This window comes from Sorex fumeus, unplaced genomic scaffold, assembly GCF_029834395.1.
Source record: "Sorex fumeus unplaced genomic scaffold, SorFum_2.1 ptg000034l, whole genome shotgun sequence".
In the NCBI taxonomy this organism is placed as follows: domain Eukaryota; kingdom Metazoa; phylum Chordata; class Mammalia; order Eulipotyphla; family Soricidae; genus Sorex; species Sorex fumeus.
The window spans coordinates 36,518,062-36,530,823 of NW_026606091.1; the positions used below are offsets into that span (position 1 = coordinate 36,518,062).

The 12,762-nt window shown below is 44.0% G+C and overlaps 1 protein-coding gene and 1 pseudogene across 1 annotated transcript; one reads left to right on the top strand and one right to left on the bottom strand.

Annotated features, from left to right (window-relative positions):
- Positions 1–3,552: 3,552 nt before the first annotated feature.
- LOC130026640 (allograft inflammatory factor 1-like) lies at positions 3,553–4,098 on the top strand (annotated as a pseudogene).
- A 5,311-nt stretch (positions 4,099–9,409) lies between these two features.
- Positions 9,410–12,704, bottom strand: MRPL50 (mitochondrial ribosomal protein L50). Its single transcript, XM_056117193.1, has 2 exons — positions 12,592–12,704; positions 9,410–10,236 (listed from the first exon to the last, which is right to left on the bottom strand). The coding sequence occupies exons 1-2, from the start codon at positions 12,681–12,683 to the stop codon at positions 9,849–9,851; spliced, it is 480 nt and encodes a 159-aa protein (XP_055973168.1). The 5' UTR covers positions 12,684–12,704; the 3' UTR covers positions 9,410–9,848.
- Between the last annotated feature and the right edge of the window lie 58 nt (positions 12,705–12,762).

Sequence of the window (12,762 nt, forward strand, 5' to 3'; positions counted from 1 at the left end):
ATCACTTTGTTCTCTGTGATACTTGGGTCTGTAAGTAATTTCCAACTATATTTTTATAGTTGGAATTATAATTTATAAAGTTTATAAAATTATGAATTATAATTTCCAATTTTGCAATCAGGTGGGGTGTGAGCACCATGACATAGAGGTGGGATCCCTGGTGAGGGTCACTGAAAAATGATGGAGCACCATAGTCAGGAAGTGCAGCCCCTTGAGCACAAATGTGAGCACTAAAATTTCTCTGGTGAGCACTACAGTCAGAACTTGTGTGAACACCAAAACCAAAGAGAGTTACCTCTGACAATTATATGTGCAAGTACTCTGACCTACAAGAATGGGTAACTCCCAGTGAGCACCACAGCATGTATGGGATCCCTGGTCAGCACAACAAAGGGAAGGGAAAATAACCTTATTAATTTTCAAAAACATGTTCACAAGATAAAGATGCAAAGAAATTTTAGCAAGAAGGATGAAAAATATGCTCAGTACAAATTTTACACATAAGAAAGTCAGTGGGTATATATTATTTTGAGAGAAATCAGGGTACTAATTTCTCTCAAGATAAATTGTAAAGAAATTTACAATTATATATTTAAAAATAGAGAAATCTGGAAAGAGTACTGTTCTCATCTGAATAAGAAAATTTGAGTAATCTTGAAAATCAGAACTTAGCTTGTGTATCAAAGAGCTGAAGTTGCAGATCAACTAAGTAGCCTGAACCCAAAAACTTACTGGTGCTTTGAAATGATGTGGTACATCTGCAGCAAAACACAGGAGGAAGATTGAGCATCCAGACAGAGTGGGTAACTAGAATTCAGTTAAATTGCTGAAACAGAGATTCAGAAAAACTCTTCAGACAGAAATAATATGATCCCATGATACAAGATTAAAAATTAAATATATCCTAAAAAATAAGATCACTAGAAATGGTTACAAAATAAAATGAATAAACATTTTGTTCCTTCATTTTTTTCCCTTTCATTTCTCTCGACATATAAATCAAAGTATAAGAGATTTATAATCACAAGTCCTTACTGATATCTTCTGTAAACAAAGTCCAACTGGATGTATTTACCCTTATCAGAGTATTCTAGGAACTCTGCTGCTGAGATTATAAAATAAGAACTATGCATTCTCAGCAGATTAACTGGTTCATGACTGGAAGCCTGCCTCAAGTGCTGGGGAAGAGGGCAGTTGAGTTAGAGAAGGGACCACTATGACAAGGATGGTTGGATGTGAAACTTTGGATGGGAGATGTATGCTGAAAAAGGGTAAAGGAACAAACATGATGGTTTTTCAGTATCTGCATTGCAAATCATAATGCTCAAAAGTAGAGAGAAAAAGACAAAGAAGAAAAGTGTCTGCCATAGAGTCAGGCTGGGGAGGATAAGGAATGGTGGCAGGGAAACTGGGGACATTGGTGGTGGACAATGTATGCTGGTGGAGGGTTGGGTGTTGGAACATTGCATGACTGAAGCCCAATCATGAACTTTTTTTTTTTTAATTTTTATTAGTGAAACACCATGAGGTACAGTTGTAGATTTACAATTTTTTGTGCTTGGGTTTCAATTGTACAATGATCAAACACCCATCCCTCCACCAGTGCCCATTTTACACCACCAGGGGTCCCAGTATCCCTCCCACCCCCCATTCCCCCGTCCTACCCTGCCTCTGTGGCAGGGTCATTTACTTTCCATTGATCACTTTGCATATAAGGAAATGTCACGCGGCCGCTTATGCAGCCCTGCAGTTCGGAAAAAATGTCCTGGTACCCGCATGCCACAGCCATGCTTGTAGAAGCTCATGGTCACCGGGATTCCATCTGGAGAAGGTGGGACAGCAGCACCTACCCCATCTGGGATCTTCCCGTGATATTGGCTCTGTTTGGGACCTAGAGTATTCTCTAGGAGCTGTGGGGCCCTCCAGCTGGTTTTCTTCTTTGTTGCTGTGTCACAATCATGAACAACTTTGTAACTATGGATTTCATGGTGGTTCAATTTTAAAAAGAATTAAAAGTTAAATTAATAAAATACATCTGTTTTAAGCAGCTTGAAGTATATAGTTATGTGAAACCACTTCTGTTAACCCTTTATTTATATTATATTAGCAAGTTTTACATAAACTTACTTATTAAACTCAAACATAATCAAATAAAACTAATAGCCAAGTTGATAACAGTTTTTATGCAGCATTTAAAAAGATGCAAATCCTTCCTAATTACATAACGTCATAATATTTGGTTATTTCAGCGAACAAGTTATCATAACTAACTTAGTTTTCCCTAGGAAACTAAAGCTTTGAAAAAGAAAACAAAAGCTCATTTATCCCGTTTATTTTGTGTTAGAATTGTATGGCAACAGCGCCCTCTAGCGTCAGCAGTGGATGTGCAGTTTATTTTCAGTTGCCTCAAGTTGTTTCAGTGGGTGCTACTCATTTCCCACCTCAGTACTAGCACCCAGGGTGGTGTTTCTCAAAACTCTATCAGCATTGATAGGAATGTTTTAGAAATGCAGCTCAGGACCTCTTTACCTATTTTATCACTCTTTAAAATTTTTAAATTATTTATTTAAATATCTAAAGAATTTTAGGGAACAGAAAATATAGGGGTTAAAGCATGCGTCTTGATGCAGTTGACCCTGCTTCAATCCCCCGTACCTCATTATCCTGAGCATCACCAAGTGCTGCCCTGGAGGCCCCAGAACTGCTGGCATAGCCTAAGTAATCTTGGCATCACAGGTTCTTGTATTAAACCACTGTCTAGCTGAAAATCAGCTACAGTGGCCCATGAACATCACCTGGGAGACCCTCCTCACCCTTGACACACATACACTCCCCCCCCAAAAAATTTTAGTACCAGAAACGTCATTCAAAGCGCTAAGAACATAGTATGCATGCAGAAAGCATGGGGTTGATCCCCAGGAAATACAAATGGTTTCTTTAGCACCCCTAAAGAGTGACTCCTAAGCACAGAGTTGGGAGTAGACGCCAAGAACCACCATAGGTAGCCCTAATTCTGCCCCCATTTTAAAAAAATCATTCGATTTGCTCCAGCGGGCCCAGTAACGTCTCCATTGGAGACTTTGTTGTTACTGTGTTTGGCATATCGAATACTCTCGGTAGCTTGCCGGGCTCTCCGAGAGGGACAGAGGAATCGAACTCGGGTCGGCCATGTTGGCTGCTTGTAAGGCGAATGCCCTAAAAAAATCATTGGAGAGAAAAAAATCCAAATGCATTGATGGGGGCACATTTGGCAGTGCTCAGAGCTTACTCCGGGCTCTGTGCTCAGAGATCACGCCTAGTGGGCTCAGAGGAAACTATAGGGTGCAGAGACGAAACCTGAGTTGGTGATGTACCAGACCCACTGTCCCATCTCTTTGGTCCCAGTTCTAAAATTCTTTATGGGGGCTATTAAAGTCTTGAACTCTACCTAGGTTTACGATCAATTCCAATGATTTTCAGACAATGAAACAACTTAGCTTCATTTTTAAAATAAGTAAGGAAAAAAAGAAAAGTGTCCAAGAGGAAACACAGGCTTCTCAAAGAAAACCCATTATGTACCCAAACACAGAAAAGGATGTGGGCAACTCCAAAGTGTCCAACTAGCACAGCAGAACCTCTATGTGGGGGACTGAGGGTGCGGGCAGCTGGCCCTGGCTCGTGAGCCCTGACAAGTCCCACTTCCCTGTACCCCTCTTTGTTTCCTGTGGGAGGGAAGGTATCGGCTTGCTCAAAGCTGGCAAGATCAAAGGCTGGCAGAGATCAACTTGCAGTTTCCTTGTAACCAAGCAGATCGTCCAGAGACGCTTGAAGCCTTCAGAGACAAGTACATGGAGTTTGAGCTGAACATGAGGGCATGATTGGCCTGAAGTCTTTAAAGAGGATGATGGGGAACCTGGGAGTCTTCAGGACCCATCTGGAGATAAAGAAGATGATGCCCCAGGTGATGGGTGGGAGCAGCGACATCTTTTCTCACCAGGACTTAGTGAACATGATGCTGGGAAATAGTTCACGGTTCCCAAGCTGGTCATGAAGCTTAAAGGAAAAGCCAACGACAATGGCCCCAAGCTTTCAGGCTCCCTCCAGAGAGAGAACCACTGAAACCCCCCAACACACACACTTGTCTCCTGTCCAGTCACTCATTATGTCTTTTGGTTCTGTGTGGTTCCCGTGATTGTGTCTTCCCATTGGAAAAATTAGCGATTGCTTTTGCAAAGCACACATTCTCTGCCTTAAGGAGACCTGTTCCTATGCTGAGAGGGGGACTCCAGGCTTGCCTGAAGGCAGGGGGGAGGGTGTCTGCCTCCCTTCATGCCTTCTTTGCCCCTTCCCCATGCAGAAGGGCTACAGGCAAACCAAAAGTCAGAGGGCTCTAGGCCGAACCAGGGGGTAAGGGCCCACGCTTCCATTCTTGGAGCAGGCCCACCTGTTCCTTCTGGACACCTCTGTGCTCAGTTCAGGCTTGCTGGCCTGGCACTAGGAAGCCTGTTTTTAGAAGGCACTGAAAGGGACTGTGGGGACACCTTAGTATTTCCTTGGACAGCTGTGTAGTTCTGAACCTCTGGGGGTGTCCAAGGGGTGGACGCTCAGGAGCCCAACTGATCCCCTTCAGGCCACTCTCCTGAGCCAACAGAGGAGGAGGGGGGTGACAGGACTTAGCAATTTGTGCCCTTCAAGAAAGTTTTAGGAGTCCTCTGGTCATACCTTTCCAGGCATCTCTGGGGGAAGGGCACTTCCCCAAGCTTTGGAGACTTGGGAAGTGGTGGGGAGAGGAAGGAGAAGCATTTGCTCAGGTAAACCCCCTCTTCAGGAGACTGTGAGGACAAGGCAGGAGGAGGAATATGATTTGTGGCCAATAGAGCTGGACCATTAGTCCTGGAGCTGGGAACGAGGTTGTCTTCTTGCTAATAACACTCTCCTTGACCTCCAACCTTGTGGCTACTTCAACCTTTACGTTTGCCATCATTGATCCATTCATTCATTCACTCCACCCTGCATCTCTTGGTCACCTCCCAGAAGCTTTAAGTTCTTGGCGCACATTTATCCTGACCCAGGCTGTATCCTTCCATCTCATGGTTTGGGTATGGGATTGGTACCCAATCCCAGCCTTATCCTTTCTGGGGCCTCATGAAACTTCAGAGCCCTGATCTGTCCATGGGTGAGTAGGTCCAGGTGAGGAGTTGGGCCGGCTCCCAGGGAATCAGCACCTTGCCCGTTGTCAGGGTTGATCAGGAGAGAGAAGGCACTGACCCACAGCCAGCACTCACAGGTCCTGTCTATTGATGTATTGGGACCACTTTAATCAGCCACAAGAACAAGAGACAAGGAATAGTGGGAGGGGCAGGCTCCTGGCTGGGAGCAGCGCCTTCAATTCTGCCTCAGGCTTGGGTGAAGAAAGTACCTGTCTTTGGATTTCCTCCTCGAACCACCTGACCAAGCCACTGTGCAGAATGCACACAAGAGAGTAAGCCTGTGTTAGAAAAGATGAAGTCATGAAATTTACATACAAGTGGTACTACATGGAAAGTATCATGTTAAGCGAAATGAGTCAGAAAGAGGAGAATAGACATAGAAAGATTGCATTCATCTGGGGAACATAAAGTAACAAAATAGGAGACTAACACCCAAGAATACCCGAGATTAGTAGCAGGAATTTTGCTCCATGGCTTTGAGGCCAGCCACACGTGTTAGGGGAAAAGGGAGCTCAGGTAGAGAAGGGAGCACCAAATAAAGGGTGTTGGGAGGATCCTCCCAGGATGGAAGAAGCATGCTGAAAGTAGACTATAGACCAAACATTATTGCCACTCAATGCCTCTTTTGCAAACCACAACACCCAAAAGGAGAGAGAGAACAAAAGGGAATGCCCTGCCACAGAGGCAGGGTGGAATGACGGGGATGGGGTTGGGAGGGATACTGTGACCCATGGTGGTGGAAAATGAGCACTGGTGGAGGGATGGGTACTTGATCATTGTATAACTGAAACCCAAGCACAAAAATGTGTAAGTCTACAACTGTACCTCATGGTGTTTCACTGATAAAAAATAATAATAATAATAAAGGGCTGGAGCGATAGCACAGCAATAGGGCGTTTGCCTTGCATGCAGCCAACATAGTCGGCCCGAGTTCGATTCCTTCACCCCTCTCGGAGAGCCTGGGCCCGCTTGAGAAAATCAATGAACAGGAGGACCGTGACTAATAAAGTAAGCATGTAAGTCCAAGCCTTGACTACTTTCCATATCTCATCTCTATTCTGGAGAAACTTTCCCTGACAGCCCAGGATTTTGATGCACTTCTTCATTCAATTCATTGATGAAATTCCTGCTTTGGGTCAGGAACCCAGTGGTGAAATTGACAGACTCGCAGGATTCGGTGTTGTAGGAAGTTTGATGTGAGTGATAACAAGTGAGATGATGGGTTTGCAGACTGTTGGACACCGGGTTCACTGTGACAAGGTTCAGGGAGTTGCCCTCACTAGATACTGCTCTGAGCAGCTGGGGGAAGCAGGTAGGGGTGGTGGGTGGATTCCTCTGTTGGTTTCAGCCTGTTCCCAAGCAAGAGTACTCAGCCATGACTGGCTAGTTTTCAGTCTAGGAGATGTTTCGATCATACATGCCTCATTGAAGTTTAAACCCCAGCAAAACACCACTTTGTAAATGTCAAATCTTTCTTGGAATCATTAAATGCCTGTCTGTACCCTTTCCCCAATGCCCCTTTCCTAGAACAGACTGAGATCTTTAAGGAGGGCTGGTCTTTGCAGATCACTGATCAGAGCAGACTCACTCCTCACTCATTGCAGAGCAGAATATGCTTATTTCAGACTGTTCCAAGACTTGTAAAACTAGAGCAGGGCTCAAGGATGTAGAGCAATTGTGCCTGTCCTGTTCTGAGGAGACAGGGAAGAGTGGTTGGAGACTTTCCTGGTTTGCCCTTTCACTTCCTGACCATTTCTTGGAACTCATCCCTGAAAAGAAAAGGGAAGAGGATTCAAGAATGGTTTCTGGGAAGCAGAGAGCATTCGTCTATATTTCAGACTCTGGCTTTCATTCAAACTCCTGATTTCTCTGAAGGTTTTCTTCATCCCTAAAGCTGTATTCCTCTCTCAAAGACCAAATCTAACTCAAGAAACTCACGATTTGGGGGGACTGCCAAGTATGCCTTTGTCCCCTCTGAACTCCCAGGAGGGCAAGGTGTTGGGTAAGTTTAATAGGATGATGGTGTGTGGCTTGTGGATGACAGAAGGTGGTGTGGGATGGCTTCTGTGCAGACAAAAAACTTCATCAGAACAAAAAATTGGAGTGCAGAGTAAAAGGTGCAGGTCACCTCTGATTTGCACCTAGCCTGCTTCTGAAAAGCTTTTACAGGCCTCTTGAAGCTTAGAATTTTCTATGCAAGTCAGTCCTCAATAGGCGTAATTAGGGAAGGACTGAGACTTATGTTATCAAGGTCTTTGTTCCTACTGAGCAGGATGCCCTTCCACATAGAGTGGGGCCTTAATTTAGCCTTTGGGCTGGTATCCTCTGGCTGGAGGTAGGGACTAGTGGCAGGAAGGTTTTTAAATCATGTTCTTGGTTTTGTTTTGCACTCATTGCCAAGGGGCCACCTGACTATTCTTTAATTTTGTCATTCAAAACTATCTAGTAACTTGCTATTTAATTACCACAAATTAAGTATATCAATCTGCAGACTTATCACAGTAATGGTTATTCAAATTGTCAGTTTGATATATAAAATGAAATTGTTTTCTGGTAAACTGTTACAGAGATTACTCCCTTGAAATCATACCTATTTTGTGTATGTTAAGGTGTTATGTTAAACACTCAGAGCCAAGAACAAGGAAGATCAAGACTCCATAGTATACTGGTCAGAGCCAAGAGAATAATATTAGATGGCTGGAGATATATATATATATATATATATATATATATATATATATATATATATATATAGACTAAGTGACCCATGAACAACTTCCAAATTATAAAAAAAAACAAAAACAAAAAATCTATCAACCGCCTGTAGTAATCAAATAAGGTCAGAATTTGGGTGATAACAATACTCTAGGAAATCTTCACCCCAGAGTCGTCCTGCCCTCTCCCCCGTGCCCCCCCAAATCATAACTATCCCAGCCTTAATTTGCCTTGCACGCAGCCAACATGGCCGACCCGAGTTCGATTCCTCCGCCCCTCTCAGAGAGCCCGGCAAGCTACCGAGAGTATCTCGCCCACACGGCAGAGCCTGGCAAGCTCCCCATGACGTATTCGATATGCCAAACACAGTAACAACAAAGTCTCCAATGGAGACGTTACTGGGCCCGCTCGAGCAAATCGATGATCAACGGGAGGGCCTTTACCTTATTACTAGTCTCTCAAGAGTATGACCACACTCCAATTCTGAGATTATGTACTATTACCTTTTTTTTAAATGTACTATTACTTTTAGTATAATATGCCTTATACATCTTTTATTCCTTTTTTCTGACTCATGTCTAAATTCTTTCAACTATGCGGGTCAAGAAAACCTGGTGCTCTCCTCTCTGAAAAGAAAGATGGCGGCCGCACGGGAGCCTTGTGGACAGCAGGTATGAGCCGGGGGTCAGGGGCGACAGGGACCTCATGGGAAAGGGGGCGTTCTGGCCCATCCTTCACGCCCTACCGAGGTCACCAGTTGCCCCCCACGAGCGGCTCTCCGGCACGGCCACGACTCCAGAGCACAGAAACCAATCTCTTAACTATCTAACTTTTAATAGAAATACTTCCAGGGTTAATAAGTAAAATAGCAGAAATCCAAAACCAACATTTAATTCTTGAACCCAGCTGTAGAAAGCAAATCATTTCACAACGCTTTTTCAGCATGTCTGATTTGGGGGGGAGGGGCATAAACTCTAAACAATAATGGTGCATCTTTTATCAAAACAATGAATCTAGTCAAAGTAGATAGTGTTAAATAGAACTCATCTGCCTCACAGGAATTGGGAGGGGTGGAAGGTGGGGTACTATTGGGGTTCGTGGTAAAAAATAAGTATTGGTAAAGGGAAAGGTGTTTGATATTTACATGACTGAGACCTAAACCTGAGAGCTCTGTAACTTTTCCCACGGTGATTCAATAAATAAATGAATTATTTAAAAAAAAAAAAAGAAAACCTGGCACCAGATCAGAACCCAGGGGTCATGGTCCTAACTGGACTCTTCCTGCATCATGTATAATCTTCAAAGAAAGTACTCACTTAGATATAAAATCTGGTATACCTAATTATTAAAAGTCACAACACTTAGTGGTTGGCACCTATTTTAATTTTTTTCATTTATAATTTTAAAGAAATTGCAAAGCAAACAGTATATTCTATTAACATTTTTTTAAAACACAAAACACTTCAAAAAGCTTTCTCAAAAAAAAAAGCTTTCTCACAGATTAATCCATATCAATATTTTTATTTCTACTAGAATAATACAGTGAAAAAAAGACACTTGTCATTTTAGATTATATGCTTTTATGTTTCTTTTTACAAATATGTTTCCTTGTTTGTACATGTACATGTAATAACCTCTTAGATTTAATAGATCTAACAGGATCAATACACTTCCATGCATCATTTTCTGCTTCTGAAAAAGACCACATGTAAACTTGTAGTGGCCACTTATTTAAATCTACATTATAATGTCTTCTGAAGAACATTTTCATAAAATAGTGGTCTATGAAAAAAGTTTCAGCAAATATGAAAAAAGAAAATTCTGTTCACTCATGGTATGAGAAAAGATAAATTTTCCTCCACAAAGAGTTTAGAGAACAGTTCTGATAGCGTTCCTCAAGGTTAAATAGCCCGATGATTTCAATGTATTCCTCTTCTGATCCGCTTAGTATCCCCAAGTAATTTTTAAGTTAGGAGGCAGATTACTGGCAAGAAGATCATCAAATTTAGATCTATCCTGAATAGGGACATTATAGAAATCCAGAACATCTTTGACCCTGCACATCTGGTGAAGTCTAGAATTAGGCACTGCGTGGCCTAAGTCATCAGCTAACCGTGTCAGGAAATTAAACTTTAGATGACCATCTTCCAGAGAGATGTCTTGCCAACTGCTAGAAACAGATGAGCCAAAAACCTCTTTGGCACAGGATTCCAAACGGTTCTGGAGATCGTCAGGTGGAATATACGTTCGGCTTCGTAAAGGTGGGCACACAAGTCTGGATTCTTCCTTCACTTCTTCTACTGTCTCAACTACCAATGGCTTTTCTTCTTTTCTGGAATGATTGAAAACAAGTATGTGAAATGGTTCATTACTTAACAAACTGATAACTCGATCAACACTGGGCTCAACCTTGTCTACCAACTGAATACATTTGCACACTTAGAAATTAAGTGTGGTGCTGTCAGGATGACAATTGCCTACTTATGGCCAAACTGACCGGGTACAGAAAAATAATCAAAAGGCAGTTAAAGATTTTACATGTTCTAAGACTTCACCAAAATGAGCCAAACAGGCAAATCATTGTCTTGGATTACTGGATCTTAATATTCTACACCCAATCTACCCTCAAACCTCATCTACGACAAATCTCTAGTATAAAGTCTATGCCCAAACAAAACTACGTGAGTTCCTGTTTTACTTAAATTGCCTGTCTTCGGAAAATGCCTCTTGTATCTCATCTCCACTTATGAAAATCTTCTTTCAGCTTGTAAGTATTAGGAAAAAAGTCTCTCCCGAGAAGTTTTACTTGATTCTTCTCAAGCAAAATATGTTTCTCTCAACTTCAATAGCATTTTACAGTTTATGAGGATTCTCCTTGAGTTTTAATTTAATGTCCTACTCCACTTAGGACTTCTCTAAATGGTTTCTCTTTTTTTTGTACTGGCAATTCTTTGTAATGGGGAACAGTGTCCTCTTCACAGCAGGATGGTCAGCATCATCTCTGTCCTCTACCCACTAAATGCCAATAGAGCCCACCCTCCAGACATATCAAAGAGACATTAGCCCTTGGGAGGCAAAACTGTCCCTAGTTAAGAACACTGTGCTAGATTATACATTTCTGAAAATAAATACCTGCTTTGCTGATTTGGGGAGCTACTGAAAACTACTGGAGTAACAATGACTGCATTAGGGAGCCAATGTCAGAGAATCTGCCTGGAAAAACTATTTTCGTGCTTAATGAAAGACTTGTCCACAAACAGATTCTTGTCTTTGATGAAGCTGGCATCTGATTAGGATGAGTCACAAAAACCAAAGGCCTAGAAGTAGGTGACATGTGGCCAAGAACATGTTTGAAATGTTATTCCTCTCTGCCTCCTAGTCTTTTCCAGCAATTAAGTCTTTCTGCAACAATCTTTCAATCAACTTTCCCTCTCTAGTGGAGTATTACTGGGGCCCCGATAATGTACTACATAATATACTACATAATATACTACATTTTCTCCCCACCTGTCAGAGAGGAAGAAAATTCCTCTTGGACTCCACATTCTCCTGCTGCCTTCAGGAAACCTCTTCTAAGAACCAACCATCCTTCACCTCCTACTTCCTCGGCTTCTGAGTCTCCCCTCAAACTACCCCCACCAAGTCTCACCAGAGTGGACGGAAAGAATACACCCAGGGGCAGGCATCTCTTCTAGGCCTGCAGTTTTCCTCCTGCTATGCACCACGTTCTGAATTCAAATTCAAGGCCATCTATTGCATTGTCCCTCCCCATCCCCACAAATGTGCTTCCCAAGAACAAAGATACGGTCCATCACCAACAATGGACCCCATAACGTGGCTATGGAAAGGACTCTATAAAGATTTGTTAAATGAGGGCCCCTGAGCGATACAGGACAGCAGGTAAGAAAGGCGCATGCCAGGCACACGGCGGACCAGGGTTCGATCCCCGGCGTCCCGGACGGTCCCCAGAGCACCGCCAGGAGTGGCTCCAGAGAGTATCGTTGGGTCTGGCACAAAAACAAACAAACGAGACTGGTTAAGGGAAACAAGCGTGCAATCCAAAATTAAGAAAAGCGCGTCCAAACTGGGAGGGGGAGGAGCTAATCAACAAAGGAGCCGATGGAGAGAGGGAAAGAACAAATTCGACCTAGCCAAGACGTTTGCGATCAAAGAGGGCAAATACCGATCCCTGAAGACTCGTCCCAGTTTTGATGCTCCGAGCGAGCGCCGGTGAGTTTGGCGATGGCAGAAGGGGACTAGCGCTGGGGGCCAAAGGGTGCTTTGCCAGTAACTTGCCTAGTCGTTGGCAAAACTCTTCCTCCCCGTGCGGGGGTCCCACCTCTCCCGGTCGCTGCACACGAGCCGCCAGTTCCCTGAAACGCTGCATACCTGGGACCACAGGTTGGGGGGGGGGGGGGGAAACGACCGCGCGAAGTGGAAGAGAAACGCAAGGGCAGGGCAGGAGGTGCGGGCACTTCTGGCGTGAGGAAACCAAGAGAGAAGCGAGCGGGCTCGAGCACTCGCCGAGACCGAACCCGGCACCGGCACGCGTCTTGCCGCCCTTCCCCTGCGCGTCCCGTCCGAACGGCGCGGCGCTTTTCACGTCCTTCCCTTTGGCCCTCCAGAGCTCATCAGACTTCCCATATATAGAGATATACATGCCCTGACGGCCGTTCTCTCGCTTTACCTGGACCCAGACCAGAGTGGTCTGCGTGGCGTCCAAGACGCTGCCCGCGTGAGGCCCCTTCTCAGAACGCCGGACACGGAGAGCGCCGCCATGGCTGAGGGACGGCCGGGACACCAAAGCCCCGCCCACCGCCGGAAGCGCCGTGACCCAGACCAGCCAATCGCGTGTTGA